This window comes from Myxocyprinus asiaticus, chromosome 13 (assembly GCF_019703515.2).
Source record: "Myxocyprinus asiaticus isolate MX2 ecotype Aquarium Trade chromosome 13, UBuf_Myxa_2, whole genome shotgun sequence".
Taxonomy (NCBI): Eukaryota; Metazoa; Chordata; class Actinopteri; order Cypriniformes; family Catostomidae; genus Myxocyprinus; species Myxocyprinus asiaticus.
In genome coordinates, this window is record NC_059356.1 from 34,625,801 (window position 1) to 34,648,413 (window position 22,613).

The 22,613-nt window shown below is 38.9% G+C and overlaps 1 protein-coding gene across 1 annotated transcript in view; it reads right to left on the reverse strand.

Moving 5' to 3' along the window:
- Window positions 1–3,273: 3,273 nt before the first annotated feature.
- LOC127450497 (zinc finger protein 385D-like) overlaps window positions 3,274–22,613 on the reverse strand; it is a 170,795-nt gene continuing 151,455 nt past the window's right edge. The window contains exons 5-10 of the mRNA XM_051714670.1: window positions 21,022–21,250; window positions 12,824–13,117; window positions 12,424–12,611; window positions 7,515–7,613; window positions 7,074–7,166; window positions 3,274–5,988 (exon numbers count right to left, since the gene is read on the reverse strand). Coding sequence (XP_051570630.1) covers window positions 5,758–5,988; window positions 7,074–7,166; window positions 7,515–7,613; window positions 12,424–12,611; window positions 12,824–13,117; window positions 21,022–21,250 — 1,134 coding nt within the window. The 3' untranslated portion in view covers window positions 3,274–5,757. The remainder of the gene's footprint in view (window positions 5,989–7,073; window positions 7,167–7,514; window positions 7,614–12,423; window positions 12,612–12,823; window positions 13,118–21,021; window positions 21,251–22,613) is intronic.

The window sequence follows — 22,613 nt, forward strand, 5'->3', positions numbered from 1 at the left end:
CAAACAAGCCCTCACTCGACGTCATCTATTGCGTAGATCCAGAGTTTCATGAATGCTGCCAGGCCAGTGCCAATATGGATCGCTATAGCAACGCTGTTCCCTGAAACACGATCATTTACGTCATAGATGTGTCAGATCGCTCTCATTGGATCTCTAGAGAGTGTCAGATTCCATATTTGGTCAAGTCAGGTGTCCCTCCTGTGGACCAGAACCAGAGCACACATACACAGACTGTGCACAAGAGGGCGCTCAACGCACATTTTTTTGGAGGAGTGATGGAATAAGTGATGGAAAAAGGAGCCAGAGTGCACTGAAATGCATCAAATGGGACTAATTTAAAGGTGCAGTATGTAAGATTCTGAAACCCTTGTTATTAATGACACCTGTGGCCGTTAAGTGAACTGCAGCCAGCTACCTGTTGCTCGCGCTCGTGCACACACTCCATAGGGACGCGAGTGAGCGAGCATCAGCCAAAACAATATGTTGACACAATTCAGTAGTTCCATCACAACTGTCATTTTGATATATCAATGCGCTATTGTTTTATAATAATAGAATGTATATATTTTCTGTATAACCAAGTTACGTTACACTAATGAATGGAGCTTTTTGCATTATCTTGAACATTGTCTAGCATTCATTTAATGTGTTATTGTAGTTTACCTTGCTGAATAATTACAGATTAACATTGACATTAATCTGACTTTTAGTATAAGGAGAAGGTCATTGAAATTATTTGAAAGTTACGAAGCAAGGTATCTTGCAATTTTTTGTAGAGTTTGTGTAGGAGTCGATGTTGTGCTGGGAGCCAGCCGTTTGCTGGATTCCATCTCTAAGATAATGTTACCTAGTGTTGCAGACTGTTGTCGCTGTTGAATAGTGGAAGACAAACACTGAGGCAAGGCCCTCGGGAGCATGCATAAATGTCACATCCTTTGGATTTTCCCGGCAAAACCGACCTGCTCCCTTTGCATGAAAATCAGTCTATAGGCTTTAATAGGCAACCTAGGAAGTCCGGGAAGGGCTCACTTGTTAAGTTGCGTTACAAGCCGTTCACAAATTGGCCAAAAAAAGGCGGATATTACATGGAAAATGTTACATATTGCACCTTTAAATATTTGTATATTTTTTAGATTTTTGCAGTTATTCAGTTTTAATGTTCAATAAAACACATTAATTATTGCTTTGAGAGGTTATTTGGACACGTTGATAAATAAAAGTCTTGAAGTCGTGATTCAATATGCTATAAGTTTGGACTGCTTTGTCCTATCAACAATTTTTTTTTCCTGGTGTAGTTGACATGTTGGAGAACAACACCAAAGTAAATTTTTTGACCATCCATACTTACTGTCAAAAAGGTATAGTGTCAAACTGAATAATAACTGAAAAGTTTATTTTTTTAACGCTCATATTTTGTGTTTTGTGAGAGGTGTTGTAGCATAAGAGTCTCTGAGCAGAATCCAAATATATTTTCTTAAATTTTGAAAGGTTTTCTAAAAATGTATACCATGAAATTGACGTTCTGTGCAATTTTTTTTTTTTTTTTTTTTTTACTTTTGGGTACATTTTAGCGGAAATCCATCAAAATGCCTTCAGTGTGTAAGGGGTTAACATTCAATTAATTGCACTAAATTAACATGCTTAATCAACAGCTCTAATCTTTTCTTCATACAATGAAAGTGAATGGTGACTGAAGCTGTCAATCTGCTTAACATCTCATTTCGTGTTCCATGGAAGAAAGAAAGTCATATAGGTTTGGAACAACATGAGGGTGAGAAAATGATGACAGAAAATACATTTTGACAGAATATGAATGATTACTTTTGGACAATATGTGAAATTACTAACTAGCTAGTAAGTGTCACAGTCATTATTATCATAACCAACCATGGTTGAATGGACCTTATCAGCATGATAAAACTAGGAATGGAATAATAATGTAAGTAATCTTACACTGTCTTCTATTTTTCGCATTGTTCTGGAGAAAAGGAAGTTGCCTCCAGATGACCTGGAGGAATCCACTGATTGACAAATGTTTTTTAGTCATTCACATTTGGTCTTTCCACAGATCTTCTAAACTGAATATGGAGATCAGTGTGAAGTTCAAGAATGATCAAAACACACACAAATAGACAAATAGGAGAAATCCATTCATGGAGTCCAAACAAAATCCTTGTTTTAAAGTGTCCTCAGAAAAAAAAAAAAAAAAAGAAGATTTGTTCATGTTGTGCCTCTTGTAGCTTGGTTTCAATATGGCTGTTGTTAGTTCTGTTCAAGGCCCCTGGCTTCATTCCCGCAAGGGCAATTTCTCCTCTGAAAAGCAAGAGCCCTGAGTGGGCTTGAGACGAACCCGTGACTCCAGGCTGTGAGGCCTAATCAGAGTGTTTGGGTCTCCAGCAGCCCTTATTTAGCAATATTTCTTATACCCCATCCTGTCGAAATGCTGAATATCTCTCTCTCGCACACACATCAAAGCACTTTGATTTGACATAAAAACTACATAAACTTATCTACTTCAGATTAGATTATCTCCTTATTTCTGTATGCAAGTCTCTGTCTGCGGAAATGGCAACATAAGTAATAACTTCATCAAGTAGAGATCGTTCTTATTGTCACATTAATTACAATAACCAGATAAAGAATCTACATTAAACATCTCATAAAAGTCTACATATTTACTCTAATTCTCAGTGTATATATTATAAATGTTAATGTTTCATAGATCACTTTTAAAAGCTGTATTCATAAAATATTTACAAAAAGCTCTGTATGTTTGGGCACATTGAAAAAAAGAAAGCAGACGAGATGAGAGATGAAACATAGACTTAACATTAACAGCTATTTCTACAGGTCTGGAATCAGTTATGATCAATCATAGCCGGTCAAATACCATTAGATGACAATCGGAAACACTGATCCTTGGTCAAAGTGATCCAAATATTTGGGCTGACGCACACACTTTGGCTTTGTACAAATCTGTATTCAATTTAAATCTGTTTAGTTGCCTGTAGTCTTAACAGCAAATAAACTTAGGATTTAATTCTGATTTATATCTATTAAAATCAGATTTTTGTTATGCGCCTGTCAATGGTCAGATCGTATATTTTGAGTATTTTTTTTTTTTTTTTTTTGCCATTTAGGATGTGACGTGTATGAAACTTCATGCAAAGTGCGCAACATTGTCAATACACTAATTCCTCAAATAGCAAAATATTTGACATTCACTGTAGTAAATAGTGAATGAGTGAATGACTCAGCAATTTTGGGCAGTATTTGCATGAATGCGTAAAATTCCTTAGTTGTTTATTTGACAGCTTCTCTCAGTTGTTGTATAAGAAAATATCTTTGTGCCAACACTTACACTGTTTCCATATTAACAAATGTAGATATGCTGGATATTGCCTATACAGTCTTAACAAACAGATTAGATTCCATCTCTTGCAAAATGACGGTACGGACAGTCGCTCTTAAAGATCGGATTTGAAAACCAAATCTGATTTGTGTGCAGTGTGAAGAAAGCCATAGTACACCTGTAATCGGTGTGTTTTTTTATTCCTAAATAAATTTCTGTCAGAGCATTGTGTGAGCATAATTTAAAAAATGATCCTGCATCGAAAATCCCTTTCAAGAGAACGTATTGATGTATGCACTGACGCCAATTATAGTCATTATACAGTATTTTGGCAATGGCTCCTCTCCGCATCTAAGGGTGTACACTAGGCGACCTGTACCGTGCCCGAGCACGTTTGACCCCCAAAGTCCAGTTAATGTTACTAGTGTGATCATTCCATACCGTGCCCGGTACGCTGAACCGTGCCTTGGCCCGCTTGAAGAGGTTGGCTCAGGCATGGTACGCATCTAGTGTGATCGCTAACCGTGGCCAAACACGGAACTCGAAACATGATGCCAATGATTCAACTGTTCATTTAACAAACATGCCAGCAAAGAGATCACTTTGGTCTACAGCAGAAGTGCAGTATTTACTGGAAATTTGGGCAGACGAGAGTATACAAGAACAACTGGATACAACACACAAGAACTCCAAGATATTTGGTCAAATTTGCGACTATCTTTGTGCATGTGGACACCAAAGAACCAATGAGCAATGTCGTGACAAGTTGAAAAAACTGCGGGTTCAGTATCTGAAGCTAAATCTGGCAGCTCATCGGACTAAAAGGATCAATTCCAGTGGTACGATGCTGTCGACAGTTAGGCATGTGAGAGGGCCGTGTGTCACTGTGCCCCAAACGACTCCAAATAAGCCACAAAGTATGTAACGTTAGACTTGTTGGACTTAAGAGTTGCTGTGCGAGAGTGCTTTTCTTCCTATTTTCTTCAAAACAAACAGTCGCATTGTAATGACGTAAGCGTGCTCAGGCCTGGAACATTAAGTGCAATGCGAGTGCAGGCCAGCGGTGAAGTGGGGATAATCGTGCTTGGGCACAGTACAAGGCAACCGGGCCTAGTGTGAGTACGCCCTAAATCAGTGAAGATTTCAGCATCAAAATGTAAATGTTTTTCCTTCAATTGAATAGAAACAAAGAAATAATGAACCCACGACAGGTTTTGGATCACACGCACACAAACAAACGATACGGTATGGGTTCAGATCTTAATCAAGATGGGACGTGGACAGATTTTGACAGGCACACTGACCTTTGTGAGATCACAATGAGGGAATACTGAGAACAAAATATGTGGACATAAAAGGCCATGTCACATTGTGACTCAACCATAACCATCTCATCTGAGATTGTGTGTGTGCATCTGCAATCTCAAATCACCTAATCTACACATCAACACTAAGAAAACTGGGGCACTGATTGGGAGTGTGTGAGTGCGTGAGAGTGTGTCTGTTTGTTAGAATTAGAGCATTGCCGTGCTACAAAATTGTCACCTTCGCCTATTAGACTCACACTCAGTATTACTCTGTCATTACCCATGACGGAAAGCCTTCGCATCTGTAAACTGACAGACCAATGAGGTTTGTGTTTGTAAGAAAAATCGGTCAGATGAGGTTCCTCAAAATGCATGTGAATACACAGAACAACAGCAAACTTCCATGCATATGGAACAAGATGAACAATGACAAAAGACAAATAACATTTGAAAATACTGTAAAAAGAATTTTAAAAAGAAGCATCAAGTAAAGGGATGTTGCATTTCCTCACTAAACAAACAGCTAAAGCAGTTATAGGTCTCTAAAATTGGCTTTTCTCTAATAAATTATAGAATTAAAAACCTGATTAATATCTGAATAATGATAAATATCTCGTAAAGCAAAGCTAAATATCCTTCTAAAAGTAATTCTCTTTCATTTCCTTATCAGTATTTCTTACATCAGCATTCTGTCAATCGCCCAATGCGCTCATCTGCATAGTGGGCTGATGTTTACGTAGAGGCCCCTCCCATACAGTATATGGGTCTTGTTTCCACCCTTTCGGGTCTTTTATACTCTCTCTCTCTCTGCCTCTCTCTCTCTCACACAAACACACATCTTCTCTCTTTGCTGCATAGTTCAAGAGTGACCCACATAGGGCACAGTCTTTGAAGAGGATAGGGAACACTATGAGAGTGCGTGTTTGTTTATATATGTGTGTGTGTGTGTGTATTTATGTATCAGATTGGAGAGTGCAGGAGCACAGACAAAGTTTGTACACGGACCGTCAACACTGAGAACGGATCATAAGACTAAATTACGGAAATGTGCACCCTTGTTGAAAGAGGGTTTGTTTTGTTTGAGCTCATTTTGGGTGATCAATAAGGTGAAAAAATAATGGGGGTGTGCGTGGCTCTCAGAGGTCCGGGCGCTGGCCGAAAGAGGGCGGGGCCGAGGATTGGTGTCTGAATAAAGGTAGTGCCTGGTGGGTGACGGAGTGCGAATTGCGGATTTGCTGCAACAGTGCAGAGGGTGGGTGGAGTTAAGGGGGTGTGAAGGAAGCTGGCGGTCAAATTTTTTGTCAATTGCTTCTGTAGAACCAGCTTAGTCTGAGAGGTAGAGAGAGACACAGAAAGAAAATTAATCACAATGCAGAACTACAGATATCTTACAGTTTTTTTTAAAGTTGAAGTATGTAATTTCTTCACCACTAGCGGCACCAAACGGAATAGAGTACAACAGTTCCCGCCCACTTTTGCAGCCGTCAGTGTTCTGGAAGTATTTTCCCCATTCATTTATTCCAGTGGGATTTCATAAAATCCTTCAAAAAAGAGTTCTAAGCCATGAACCAAACCAACCAGCTCTGAGGTGCATCACAACATTACAAACTTTGATTTGAAGCAAAAAAATATTTGAAAATCTGACAAAAAGGCTAAGGTACAAGTCTTTAATGAGGGAATGAACTACAGTCCCATGAAGCATTGTGAATGACATAACTGAATGAAAAAAGATGGAAAATATTCAGAGTTGTTCATTATCAGTATATAAATAATATATTTAAAGTGTATTGCAAAATACTCAGATTTAAGTAGTTTGTGAGTGTAGGGAGACTCGATTGCGTCATTTGTAGGGTGTCATGGGAGAGGGCGGTCGCTGCTGGGCTATTTTGGCATGTTTTGTCCACTACATTTCTCAGATTGGTGGATTGTTTCTCTTTAGGATCATGGGTATTGTAGTTGTTCTCAAGAAATTCCACTATTAAACATGATTTTAAAAAAAATGGAGATGATATAACACTGACTGATGGCTTTAACAAAGACATATACCATTGATTAACAACCTCTTAGCTCATGGTAGGTCTGTCTTTAAAGGTTTATAAGTTATCGTTAAAAATCTATTCCCCTATGGAGAAAATGAATGGGATTTTTACTTTCGGAACCAGACTGTTGCACTTTATAGCAACAACAGTGACTGTATTCAAACACTCCCCTCATCTTCCATTGCTCAAAAAAGAGAGTGCCACCCCAAACTAATGCCAATTGTTGAGCAAGTGTTGTTATGTCCATTTCATTTGGGCCGCTCAAACAAACAGATTGCAGTTACATTTAGTACTATTAGAGTCACAGAAATTACACAATAGAACTTTAAGAGAGTGTAATCATGGGCTGCTGATTGGCCACAAGTTGTCACTAACCTGTGAGGACAGAGAGGAGAGATTGCATTGGTTGATAACTTTCTTCATTGCAGACACAGCACCACTGGCATAACCATTCCATCTGATGCCCTGCTGCAAGACACCAGGAGAGTTGAGCTGCTATATCTGAATGTGTGTGTGTGTGTGTGTGTTTGTGTATGCGCTTAGCTATTGTTTGGAGTCAAATTTGTCCCTGAAAGTGAGCTAAATCTGACAAAACTTTCCTTTGGGGACATTTGAGGACGTAATCAAAACGATTAATAAATAAATGAATGTTTATTTAAGGGGTAGGGTTAGACTGATGTATTTAGAATAAGCTTTACATTAAAAAATTTGAAGTCTAAGGTATGTCCTCATTTAGATAGTAAACATATGTGTGTGTGTGTGTGTGTGTGTGTGTGTGTGTGTGTATGTGTGTGTATTTTGCATGTATATGCTCACCGATGCTGCTGAGGTAGGCTGGCTCTTGGTGTGAGGGTTGAATTTGGGCTTGGGGGGCTTCCCAGCCAGTCTATCCTTATGCCGTCGACTGTTCATGTGCTAGAGTGAATAAACAAACAAATATATTTAATTATGATAATTATATGTATATTTATGTATACGTAAGTATTTATATATATATATATATATACAGTAAGGGCTGTAAAATTTAACGTGAAAAAAACAAAAAACACAATTAATACAGTATCCATTTTTTTCCTTCCTGAAACTTCACACGAAAGGAGAAAGGTGTCCCGAGTTGTTCTTGGCAGGCTACTCAGCCTTACAGGCTCTGATTAGGGTGTGGGTGGGGTTAGGAAATCTGTTGTCTGCCAGAAACAAACCCAGGCACATTTGTACAATGTACATTTGTCCCGGGCATAATGAACATGGTAGCGGTTTTATTGTACGGAGAATGAAGACTTCACCTGCAAGCAGAGAACCAGGCATGCGAGATATACGGACAAGATGCCGTGTCTCTTCATATCACCCAAAAGTGCTCAATCACTTTGAATTTTTTTATCTGAAATATTGTCGAAAGCGAAACCGCCCCAGTGATACCCAGCGTGTGCGTGATAGAAACTGAGAAGGACCTGGCTGTTCAACAACCTGCAGACAGGTATACTTGCAGAGACTGAATGGCAGCCAGAGAAATTAATACTTTTGAGATTTTAAACTTCAGCAAATTAAACTTCAATATGTTTTAAATCTGTACGTACATTGTCTAAAAATGCACTGGCAATATACACTTAAGTTTCTCTTGCCAAAAAAGTTTGATATGAATTGAATCTGCTTATTCGATCCGATTATTAATAAAAGTGCATTGGAAAATGCCAGACATTTTAATTACAATATGACCACTGAACATTTTAATATGTACATATTTATATAAATAAAATAAATGATAACTAACCAATTTTTTGCAGACAAATTATAAAGTAAATATATTTATGATGATTTTTAATGATTGTTTTCATATCAGATCAGAATGAGCTTTATTGCCAAGTATGCTTACACATACAAGGAATTTGTCTTGGTGACAGGAGCTTCCAGTACACAACAATACAAAAACAGCAACAACACTTTTAAAAAATAATTAAAATTGAATAAAAAATAGATAAATATTGAAAAGAAAAAAGTATATATAGAATACACAATAGACAATATATACATACATACATACATACATACATATATATATATATATATATATATATATATATATATATATATATATATACTGTATATTTACACACACACATACACATATACATACAAACACACACACACACACACACACATGCACATACACACATACATATACATACATATACACATACATACACATATATGAATATATATACATACTTATACATACATACATACATACATACATACACACACACACACATACGTAGTGCAAATCTAAATACAAATCGGTTATGTACAGTGCAAGGGAATGTAATGGCAGAAGAGGTAGGATGTGTTGGATAATATACAAAGACTAAGCTGTTTATTGCATATTCATTATTGCTCAAAGGGGCAGTTTTAGCTGTTCATGAGATGGATAGCCTGGGGAAAAAAACTGTTCCTGTGCCTGACTGTTCTGGTGCTCAGAGCTCTGAAGTGTTGGCCAGAAGGCAACAGTTCCAAAAGGTAGTGGGCAGGGTGAGTGCGGTCTAGAGTGATTTTTCCAGCCTTTTTCCTCACTCTGGAAGTGTATAGTTCTTGAAGGAGGGGGCAGGGAGTAACCAATAATCCTCTAAGCAGTCTGAACTGTCCTTCGTAGTCTTCTGATGTCTGATTTCATAGCTGAACCAAACCAGACAGTTACTGAAGTACAGAGGACAGACTCAATGACCGCTGAGTAGAACTGTATCAGCAGCGCCTGTGGCAGGTTGAACTTCCTCAACTGGCGAAGGAAGTACAACCTCTGCTGGGCCTTTTTCGCAATGGAGTCAATGTGGGTCTCCCACTTCATGTCCTGTGAGATGGTAGTGCCCAGGAACCTGAATGACTCCATTGCTGCCACAGTACTGTTTAGAATGGTGAGGGGGGACATTGTTGGGGGTTCCTCCTAAAGTCCACAATCATTTCCACCATTTTGAGCGTGTTCAGCTCAAGGTTGTTTTGACTGCACCAGACAGCCAGCTGTTTAACCTCCCTTCTGTATGCAGACTCATCGTCATCTCAGATGAGGCCGAGGACAGTGGTGTCATCTGCAAACTTCAGGAGCTTGACAGAGGGGTCCTTGGCAATGCAGTCGTTGGTGTAGAGGGAGAAGAGTAGTGGGGAGAGCACACATCCCTGGGGGGTACCAGTACTGATTGTACAGGTGCTGGAAGTGAATTTCCCCTGTCTCACAAGCTGCTGCCTGTCTGTCAGAAAGCTGGTAATCCATTGACAGACAGACGTGGGAACAGAGAGTTGGTATAATTTAGTCCGGAGAATAGCTGGGATGATGGTGTTGAAAGCCGAACTGAAGTCTACAAAAAGGATCCTTGCATATGTCCCTGGTCTGTCCAGATTGTGCAGGATATGATGCAATCCCATGTTGACTGCATCATCCACAGACCTGTTTGCTCGATAAGCAAATTGAAGGGGATCTAGAAAGGGTCCAGTGATGTCCTTCAGGTGGGCCAACACCAGTCTCTCAAATGACTTCATGACCACAGACGTCAGGAGCGACATGTCTGTAGTCATTAAGTCATGTGATTTTTGGTTTCTTTGGGATGGGGAACGTTTGAAGCAGCATGGGACTTCACACTGCTCCAGTGATCTATTGAAGATCCGTGTGAAGATGGGGGCCAGCTGGTTAGCACAGGATCTAAGACATGCAGGTGAAACGCCATCTGAGCCCTGTGCTTTCGTTATCCTTTGTTTTCGAAAGACGTGGCTCACACCATCTTCACAGATCTTAAGTGCAGGTTGAGTAGCAGGAGGGGGGTTGCAGGAGGTGTTGGTGTTTGTGTGAAGTGAAGGTCAGAGTGGGTGTGGGGTGTGAGATTGAGCCTTTCAGATCTACAGTAGAACACATTCAGGTCGTCAGCCAGTTGTTGGTCCACCACAGGGTTGGGGGTAGGAGTCCTGTAATTCGGAAGTTGTTTCATGCCACTCCACACTGATGCAGGGTCATTAGCTTCTCAGAGTATCTTCTTTTAGCCACTCTGATTCCCTTATTCAGTGTGTTCCTGGCCTGATTGTACAAGACTTTATCCCCACCCCTGTAAGCATCCTCTTTGGCCTGACGAAGCTGCCTGAGTTCCGCTGTAAACCATGGTTTGTCGTTGTTAAATGTTAAATAAATCCTAGTAGGAATGCACATATCCTCACAGAAACTGATATATGATGTAACAGTATTTGTGAGCTTGTCCAAGTCTGTGGCTGCAGCCTCAAAAACACTCCAATCAGTCCAGTCAAAGCAGGCTTGTAGTTCCAGCTCTGCTTCATTGATCCATCTCTTTACAGTCCTTACTACAGGCTTAGCAGATTTTAATTTCTGTCTGTAGGTTGGAAGAAGATGAACCAGACAGTGATCAGATAATCCCAAAGCTGCTCTAGGAATAGAGCAATATGCATCCTTTATAGTTGTGTAGCAATGATCCAGTATGTTCCTGTCTCTGGTTGGGCATGTAATGTGCTGTTTGTATTTGGGCAGTTCACGTGTGAGGTTTGCTTTGTTAAAATCCCCAAGAATAATAATAACTGAGTTCGGGTATTGTTGTTCTGTGTCTATGATTTGATCAGCCAGCTGTTGCAGCGCGGCATTCAAATACACGTTTGGCGCGATATACACACTCACCAGAATAAACGGGGAAAACTCCCACGGCGAGTAGAAAGGCTTACAGTAAATAAAGAGCGCTTCCAAATTAGGACAGCACATCCTCTTTAATGTTGTTACATCTGTACACCAACTTTCATTGATGTAAAAGCATGTTCCATCGCCCATCGCCTCTCAAATTCTGTTCGTCTCCCTCGCCTGCGTCTCATAGCGCGTTTAAACAGCACAGCCGCGCCTCCGACTAAAATGTCAAACAAAACGTCCGAATATTCAAAATCCGGGAAAAGATTGACTGGTATATGCTGTCGAATGTTCAGCAATTCGTCTGGTAAAACTGACTGGAAAAAGATAACTAAACACAGAACAAACAAACAAAACAACAAAACAGTAGAAGCACTCCATACCGAGGTGGCCATCCGTGGCACCATCATGATTTTATTGAATCATGTACCATAAATTAATTGTGATTAATCGCGATTAATAGCCCTAATATACAATTATAAATACATCAACAATTATGTATTTATAAAGGTGAATTTTTTAAGCCTGAAATAATGTCAAGTAGTGTCCTTGTACTGAAGATGGGGAGTATTAATAATGTGACAATTCATACTTGTCCAAGACAAAATACCAGCAGCTGTTCCTTGTTCTTAAAATAATCTCTTTTTTAACACCTCTCTCTCTCTCTTTCTCTGTATCTAAAAAGCATCTTCTGTTTACTTGACACTTCAGAGGTGGCTTAAGGGAAGCATGAAATACTGTTAAATATCAGTGGAAACCATGCCACACACACAAGATTTTCCAACTAGCTCCAGTATCAATGTAAGAAAACCGATGAGTCATGTTCACAGGAAAACACAAACTAGGCACTAGAAATCAAGTGTTACATTTTTTAACGAAGACCTCCTTGGTTAACCAGCATTACTCATGACTTAACTGGATTGGAACTGCCTGTGCTTTGGTTGGTGTTGGATTTTTGATTATAGTCTAAAATGGCATATGTATTTGAGCCCAAAGATGGGTTCTGAGAGTTACTTAATAAAAAACCATCAAGCTATTCCAGCATGTTACATATATGTATATTGTTACCTGGCTGAGCTGAGTCTCAGAGTTGACATGGATCTCACAAACTTCACAGCAGAAGCTCTTGTTGGCCACACCCACACTTCCTTTGCTGGCCAATCGCTTGCTTTTACATGAGGGGCGGGATGACATTGCTTTCCCTCGTCGTCGTGGCAGCACACTCTGTCCCTCCAACATTAGTTTGTGCTTGGTGCCTGTATAGAAAGGTGCAGAAAAGGACACAAAGAGTACTTATCCAATCACAAAGATCCACACATATTCACTTACTTATCTACTGTACATGGGCACAAACCATAGACCCTTAATCCCTTAACCCTTAAGCTTTAATATAAAGCTAATTCTACAATTTTGTCTCGCAAACTATAACTAAATATGTACACACTCACACAAACACAAAGGTATGTACCACTATTGTGAGCCTCCATCTGAATGGTGGAGTTGACGGTGACTTTGCAGACAGGGCAGTGCAGATGTTGTTTGTTTTTTTTGGGGTCTGTCTGTGTGTCCCCTGTTGGGCTGTTCTGCTGAGCACCTGTCTCGCTGGTGGCACCAGTGGGCTCCAGTGCGCTGTCTGGGTGCTGGGAGTGAATAGAGGAGATAGACAGGTCTGCAGATGACACCTCCGATATCGGCGTCAAGACCACCGAACTGGAGTGAGTATCATCCACCCTCATGACAGAGTCTGAGTCACAGACAGCAGCTAAATAGAAAGAAAGAGAGCGAGTCAAGGCTGCTGTTGATCTTAACATTCATTATTTGATGAGATTATTCTTTAAAGTAGTGTTCGCAAGATTATGACAAAAATCATAATTGACAGTTATTTACCTTGATATTGTAATCATGATTAATAATAGGGTTGGGAACCGAGAACCAGTTCCATTTAAAGAAAATACCGGCACCATAATATATTCATGACTTTCAGCTCTGTTAACGGTTCTTGAACGTGCATTTTTCTACTGATGTGGATGGAACACTGCACTAAAATACTCGGACAATGTTTTTCCTGCTCCGCTACTCAGTGGCAGCGCTGCCTCTCTATTAAATCTATAGTGCAAAACACACAGCACAACCAATGTATTTTGGTTCCTGATAAAATGACTCTTCACTAAAACAAATGGCTCTTTTTAGTGAATCAAAGACAGTTCAGTCAGAGCGGTTACCAAATTAATCTCACTACCCTGGAAGATATGACTTGAACTGTTACCATGTTATGTGATATTGTACTTAAATCAGGCAGTGCAGTTACTGACTGGTTGTTTATATGACAATGTGTAGTTAAAGGCAGAGTTTTGTTGTAATCAGTGGAATTTTATGAAAAACAAATGAATTAATCAAATATGTTGGCACATTGTTTGTTTGTTTAGAAATTGTATTCAATATTTAGTTGCATGTTCTTTGTGTATGTGACACATCTAAAACAAGCTGAGAATTGAACTCCTGAGTTCCTAAATATTGGTGTTTTATGCATACACTAATTTAATTGCCTCTGATTCGCTGATACATTTATGTGCACAATGGACATGCCTGTGATTTGCTACAATGCTATACCACAGCAAAAAAAAAAAAAAAAAAAAAAAAAAACTAATTTTATTTTGAAGCAATGGATGTAGATTTAAATTGAGTGCTGTAATTGACACTTCACAATTAGTTAATCACAGCAGTTTAATTGCAATCTCGAATATTTTACTGATTAATTTTACAGCTTTACTTTATATGTTTATAGATTTTTTCCTTTTGAATGAAAATGTAACAAAAAGCTAACAACAGACCATCTAGGACAGTTGTAAACTAAATGCGGTATGTATATACTGTATGTGTTATCTTACTTATTAGCTGAAAATCAATCAAACAATCCATAAGCGCAGGCAGTAAGCCAGTGGTAGAGGCTCAATGCAGAAGACCTGATAAAAGCGCCACTATTCAGCATAAAAATATCCTTTCCGCCCAAGCTTCTGAATATGTGGCTAGCTATAATTTTGCTTCAGGCTTGTATCCAAATTGGCAGAAATGTGCAGCACACAGGAATACAAACACAAATACATACACATTTAGACTGACTGTTGGATTCCGTGCCACATTATTGAGGCTGAGATTTTACAGACTGCTGTTTATGTGTTGAAACTGAAAAATGAAACAGAGTAATGGCTTCAAAGTTTTTTGATTGTCCAGCCAGAAGTAGATTATAAAATAGTCTCACTCTGTTTTCTCTGAATCTCAGCAAAGTTGAGACAAGCCTGTCTATCACAGGAAAGATTAACTCTAAGAGGCATCCACACTGGCAGTTTAGTTCGAATCCGAGCATGGTTTGCATGAAAAATTGGTAATATAAAAGCTAAGTTAGAAAGTTTTGCAGACCGGGAAGCGAACCCAAGACTTCCTATAGGAGGTGGTCTGAGCTCGGTTGCAATAGAACTGTGGCACAGTTCACATTAGTGAGAAAGCAACCTGTAATCGCTTCCGCACTTGTTCAGGAAGTAAACTAACTTGTGCATGAGTTTTTGCTGATCTAAGCATGATGATATCATCAGTTGCACAAAACCACACACAACCGTGCACCATGAAGGGCAGTGAAACATAAGCAGCACTGCAAATACATTGCTAGCAACCAGCTGTCTCCTCAAAAAAGACAAGAAAAGGGGCCTGGGTAGCTCAGTGGTAAAAGATGCCGCTGGCTACCACCCCTGGAGTTTGCTAGTTTGCTAGTTCGAATCCCAGGGCATGCTGAGTGACTCCAGCCAGGTCTCCTAAGCAACCAAATTGGCCTGGTTGCTAGGGAGGGTAGAGTCACATGGGGCAACCTCCTCATGGTCGCTATAATGTGGTTAGTTCTCGGTGGGGCACGTGGTGAGTTGAGCGTGGATGCCGCAGTGAATGGCGTGAAGCCTCCACACACGCTATGTCTCTGTGGCAATGTGCTCAACAAGCCACGTGATAAGATGCGTGGGTTGACGGTCTCAGACGCGGAGGCAGCTGGGATTCGTCCTCTGCCACCCGGATTAAGGCGAATCACTACGCGACCACGAGGACTTAAAAGCACATTGGGAATTGGGCATTCCAAAAAAAAGACACATCAGATATAGTCACCTTCTGGACACGCATTTATGCTGAATTATGGCATGCGACACACAGACACAAGTGTCGTTTCCACGACCCACGTTGTGTTCTTCATCATGTGCATGTTTGTGATGGAAAATGACGGTTTATGACCAACGCTGCAGGGGGCGCCGGGAACAATCGCACCCGGATTTGGACCTCAGCAAACGTGCCCATTATGAAAACCTAAGAGACCAATTTTGGTCAGAACTCAAATTTTGACTAAATGTGTAGTTACTTCAGTTTGCAGTATTGAGATAATACCCAGCATGGTCTTTCTGGTGAAGCTGGTTGACCAAGGAAGTCTTGTTGGTCATGCTAGTTAAGAAGCCTGGTGAGCACACCAGCATTCAAAAATACAACATATGCTGGTGACTAGCAATGCTGCTCGTTTCAACAGGGCAGACTGGAACATTATGTGTAGAGAAGGGGCTATGTGCTCATGAGTGTGTGGGAGCATGTGTTTACGCATGTGTAGGAGGTTTCCTTCACACCTGAAAAATGTGCGAAAGTTAATGAAATGAAGAGAAATGCCTTGGGTAACACTCTGTACCCATCACCCACAGTGTGTGTGTATGTGTGTGTGAGTGTATATGTCTCACAGTGGGCTCGTACAACTGATCCTCATAGACTAATATGATCTGAGTCACACTTTCTAAATCGTTCTGTTTTGAACAGCTCACTCTCAGCAAGGGGATGTGAGACGTGATACATACAGGGATGCATGTGGAAGAATGGTATGATTGATTCCAAAAAGAAAAGGATTGAACATAATGATGATTTTCAACTCTCTCTTTATCAGTGAAACAACACTGATTCTGCAATATCAGAAAAGTAATATAATGCACTTGTTCATACTATATCTGAGTATATGATGCAGATAATTTAAGACTTTTCCAGTTTGGATCAATATTTTTAAAATTAATTTAGTAAATACAGCACTTACAATTAGCTAGAAAACTAGAAAAATGTAATGGTACAGTAAAAAACAAACAAACAAACAAACAAACAAAAAAAAACACCACAACAGAAAATAGTTTAAAAAAGAAAAAAGAAGGAAAAATAAATTGATCAAAATTATTCAAATCGAGTGAATCATTAGGATTTTCTTTAATATTGCTTATATAATATAATACTAGAGTCTTGGTGTTTCTGTAGAATATAACTGTTCATTTTCCTGAACACATTAAACATAAACCATAATTGTGTTATTTATGCTTAAATAAAAAGATATTACTATAAACACAACAACAACAAAAAAAAAAACAAAAAAAACCAAAAATGCATTAATATATTCGATGCCACTTTAAAAATTCCCACTGAGGAAATGAGCAGTTCCATTGAGGTACAGTCTTGCCAAATGGCAACATTCATATTTTCTCAATTTACTGTAAAACTATCTTAGATAAGGCTGGTCTGTGAACAAAAAACATCTATTTAATTATCAATGGTGCAGCAAAAACACAACAAAAACAAACAAAAACAACAACAAAATAGAAGATATCTGTTTATTAGTGCAAATTGAGCAGCACTTCAGCATGTGTCTCTGCTGTAAGGGTCTTGGAGAAAAACTCAAATGTCATGTGGCTTAAAAAAGCATATTACTAGTTTCTTTGAAGACTGTCCTTTGAATTCTAACAATGCAATTTATTTTTTTCTGAATAGTGAGAAAGGAAAATGACATGTTGCCTTATGGCAATACTGTACAATAGAGGGTTAAAGAAAATCAGAAAATTTAAAATACTGCATTTGTTCATACTATTCCTGCGAGCTCATAATAAAAATGATTAATGACATCTGACAGTGAGAGCATTCAAAGTGTTTCAATGGCATTTACAAAATGGACACCTTCCTCTAGAAATTTCCAGAACCCCCTCCCAACCTTCTCTCTTCTCCTCCATTTTCAATGTCTCATGGCGGTTAATAACAGCTGACATGCTTGTAGAGTTGTGATTGGCCCCTGCAGCTGTGAGTGTGATGACAGAACACTGCTAATTTAACCAGGCAATCAACTCAATCTGTCTATTTGTGTGTGTGTGTGTGTGTGTATGTGTGTGCTTTAGCATGAGAGCATTTCAAAATCCATTGAGTGTTTAGCTCCATTTCTCATGTGTGTGAACGTGTGAGATCAGAGTGAGTTTAAGAGTGTGTTATCTGTTAAATGAGAGCATTAACCCATCAGTGAGCAAAATCCCACATTGTAACTAACTGATACACTAAATCTACTCCAAATCCTCCTGAGCTCCCTCGCTGCCTACTGCCTTCATAGGAGCTGCCTTCTTAGCCAGTATCCTAACAGAGATGGAGCCTCATAAATGAATGCTCTACATAGGTAACTATTCTGTGTAGCACACAAACTGTGCTCCGCATGGGAGACTCGACTAAATAAATTCCAATAGAGTATGGGGTTAGCATGTTGCTAAGCTAATCATCAGCATGACACACTATACTGTACAAAGCACTGCACATTTCTGGAATCAGTGCAACACCCTAATACGGGTGTTATATAATAATAAAAACACATAGCACACAAAAATATTCTGTAAAATAGTCAAAGTAGCATATTTAACTGGACTGTTGTGTATTGATAGTTTTTGGTACTGAAAGAATTATCCTCTAACATTCTACCTAATCACTTTCTTTTGTGTTCCACAGAAAAAAGAAAGTCATACAGGTTTGAAATTACATGAGGGTGAGTAAATGATGACAGAATATTTATTTTTGGCTGAACTAACCCTAAATTAGGTCAGAAGGATTCCAATGATGTCTCAGAATTTTGCTTTCACAGGCAGCTCACTAGGTTTTGGAACAATGCTACTAAATGTCCGTATAAGGAGTGTGTTGGCATATGTGTGTGAGCACTAATCCAAACACAAAGGCTTTGAGACAAAATTGCAGTGGGTAATCTTCTCACTCTTCATCTCTGTAGCTCTTTTAAACTCTCTCTCTCACTCTCTCTGTTCTTCTCTTATCTAATCCTTCCTTTTCTTCCTCTCTGATTCGATGCTCCATCTCACCGTTGTGTCACCATGAATGGGGCTGAATATTAAAATATGATTTGATGAGCTTGCTGTTCTCTCTCTCTATCTTTTTGCCCTCTCCATCCACTTTCATTTGTTCTCTCTCTTACGTGTGCTTTTTAACACTCAAGGCCTCATTCTGTAAAGATGTGAAGTCTCTCTCTTTCTCTCTCTCTCTCTCTCTCTCTCTCTTCTCTCTCTCTCTCTCTCTCGATTTTTTCTTCATCAAATCCTTTGGGCCCATATTCAGTTTGCCTTTCAAAGCATATTCTATAGAGTTTGGGAAGAGGAGATGGAAGCAAGAGTTTAAAAGGGATGAAAAGGTAGCGATTATTGGAGAGGGATAGCTCAAACCTTGCAGTCGGCTTGTTATTCTGTTCGACGTGTTTCTCATCGCAGCACTTTCCCATGACAAGAGGAAAGTCAAGTTCTTCACTCAGCACTGAAATCCCCTCAATCCACTTGATAGATCATGAAGCAATGAGCCGGTGGGATATTTAGAGGAGTGAAGGAACTACAGCCAAGGTAAATGCATTTTTCTAAAACATTAAAAAACCACAACAAAAAGCTGATTTTGCCAATATTGATATTTCCCTACAATTGAAAAAATTGGACTGACTTTTATACCATTAATGCCACCAAATGGAATTGCAAAAATAAAACTGATGACATAATTTAGTGTTCTTCATTGATTAGACAGATAGTCCCGACTCAAACGGGATCCTCCAACAAACAGAGCAATGTTTTGATAGTGCCAAATAGCCAGAATACTAACACTTTTGGGGAAATCAAACTCTGAATGTCTTACTTATAGCTGTCTCTGCATATTAAGCTTGTTACAGAGAAAATATTTTAACACAAAAAATTACACACTTCACCTTAAATAAACTGTTGAACTTAAGGCCCCAGCACACTATACATGCTATACGCTATACGATTACCCAATGTTATTGTAATTTATAATGACACTGATACTACTGCAAAGATGGGTGTATAAAAGAGTGTTAATGGGCAGAATACAGACAAAAGAATGATGATAGGCATACCTTACTATGAGCAGATGAGTGAATGGTTTTCGCTGCAGATGGCACATGAGTGTAGCAGCATTTCAAACAACAGGGTGAATGGGCACTTAAGAGTATTTTAGTAGATTTGTCACCAAGGCCAAATGGGTGGGGGAAAAATAATATTAGCCAATAATAGCACAGACCATTTTTTGCAATCCAATCATGTCCCAATATATAAAATATTTATACAACAAAATGTATGGCTCGATATCCTGCTTCACTCTTTAAAACAGGATTAAACTTTCCTCTATTTTTGAAGTTAAATGCGATGCCACATCATGTTGTCTTTAACATATTACTTACACATAAGAAGTGTTCATTTTCATACAGTTTTTTATTTTTAGACATACATTTTGTCTTTTGACAAAAAATCCTATAAATTTAGTCAATATTTCATCATGTCATGTTCATTCATTTTACTCTGACTAAAATGTCATATAATTTTAGTTGACAAAAGTATCAGGGGCAGTGGTGGCTCAGCAGTTAAGGCTCTAGTTTACTGATCAGAAGGTCAGGGGTTCAAGCCCTAGCACCACCAAGATGCCACTGTTGGGCCCTTGAGCAAGGCCCTTGACCCTATCTGCTCCAGGGGCGACGTATCATGGCTGACCCTGCACTCTGACCCCAGCTTAGCTGGGATATGTGAAAAAAAGAATTTCACTGTATATGTGCAAATGTGTGATAAATAAATATATAATATCATATTTTGGTTGACAGTAATGTGAAAAATTGCAAAATCATGTATCAAACTATAACAGAACAAACAAATATAAAATATTTAGAAACATTTATAAACTACTTACAATTATTTAAGCTATTATATGTAAGATTACACATGAGAAAACTGTCCTGAAAATCTGAGCTCCTAAAATAACAGCATTCTAACTCGCTTAGAACTTTCAAGTTCAACTGTTTATTCGCTTCACTGTCTCTGCAGATGTAAATTGTAATATTATGCTTATGTTGTGGATATGGCTGATTAATCTCGCATAGGATGCATTTGAGTAAGGTAATTAACTGGTTAGAAAAGTTCATTTTACTGGTGCTTTCAGCTTATGCAGCTCAAGCAGGGAAATGCCCAACATACTATGGCTGGATTATTTGAATCAATTATTTCTAGAAATTGTATTCTTAAAAAACAAATTAAAAAAAAAACCAGAACAGTGTTAGTGCATTGTTAATATCTTGCAATATTATTTTTTTCTCATCAATAGTATGTTTTATATAAAACCATTTGATTATTGTCATGATGTGTCTTTTTATTCTTGTCTTCAGTAGTGATGAAAAATAAATAAAAAACCCTTCGTCAGCAAACATTTCTTCAGTAAATTCTTTGACGATATTAACACTGCTCACCAGGGCATGTTTTTGTGCCATAACAAAAACACCCACTATTAAGGTTGATTATCTTTGAGTTCACTTACTTCCCTCCACGGCGCTGTCATCCAGCAGGGCAGGAAGTGGAACTGGAGCGCTCGTTTTCACTCTGTCCACGTCCCTCTCCCTGTCCCTCTCTCGCTCCTTCTCTCTGTCTTTGTTTCGGTTGTGATGTGCATTGTCGAGTTGTCGTCTCTGCTGTTTGTTCTTCTGAGCCTCTAAAGCCTTCAGTTTACGAGTGTGTTTATGGCCTTTATAATGGGCTTCTGCCTGATTCTACAAAGAAAAAGATATAGAGAGCAAGAAAGATCAACTATTGGAATACTTTTACGAAGAATCTAAGATTTATAGAGAAACACAAATATGAAGACATACTGTATACATGACATAAATATGCATATGTACAATAACACACCTAAACGTGTTCACACATTTGAATGTACATACACATGAGGGAAGACAGTCTGCATGAGGGTGATCTGTATGAGAGTATATGCCCAATAGGGAGGGGGTAGTGCTATTGTCGTGACCAATAATAAACAGAACACACTTTATAAATGTAGTGTGTGTGTGTGTGTGTGTGTGTGTGTGTGTGTGTGTGTGTGTGTGTGTGTGTGTGATTGTGTTGTGAGTTTGAGTGATGGGCAATGTATCTGAGGATAAACTAAACACACGCACACATATGCGCACAGGCTAATAATCGACACCTCTACACAGCTCAAAACATGAACGTTTTTAGACCAAAGCAATCCTCTACTGCTTTAATCCAGACTTCTGCTGAAACGCACAACGCTAATAAATCAGCGTGTAATTAATGTGAGCATAAGCTGTTGACATGCTGAGATGTGAAACCTTCCTTGCTTGAACTAATTTCAAAAATCAGTTTGATTTGAAAAATGACACTGGCACATGCTGCTTTATAAGCATACAAGCAAGACCTAAAATTGTCAATTGGATGGCAATTGGTAAAAACCCAGGTCAGAACTTGCAAATCAAATGTAACGTACAGTTCATCAAGTAAATCTCCAGCTAATATCAGAGCAGAAATGAGTGTGTGGGCCCAGTGGGGAGTAATCAACCCGCTCAAATCCTCTTAAGTACTTAACAGATGACCCTCATTTGGGGCTCAGTGGGGGGACAACACTGTCTGCTCCAAACGGCTGAGGTGAAGGGATGCTTACACAAACATGAGGAGACAAAGTCCCCTGTCGGGTCTGTTATTTTAGTCCAGTGTAAATTCATGTACCATGTTTGGCATTATTCAATTTATATTTAAAAAACAATGTTTTCAAAATAGTTCAATTAGACTCTAATGTGAATGAAAGTGATGATTTTGCTTAATGTAGTAGTTGAGTGTTTCATTCATTTCCTCCATTTTGACCCAATCATATGGATTTGCTGACTGGGTAATTAAAGTGATAGTTCAACCCAAAATTTAATTTCACATCATTTTCACATTGTTCCAGACTCGTATGACTTTCTTCTGTGAAACACAAAAAAGAGATGTTAATCAGGGGTCTATCAGAAATTTGATCAAGCAAAAACTGTACTCTTATTGTGTAGGGGGTCCGGGGTCATGCACCCCCAGGAGAATTCTTTTGCAAAAAAAAAAAAAAAAAACCTTCAAGGCATTCAATTC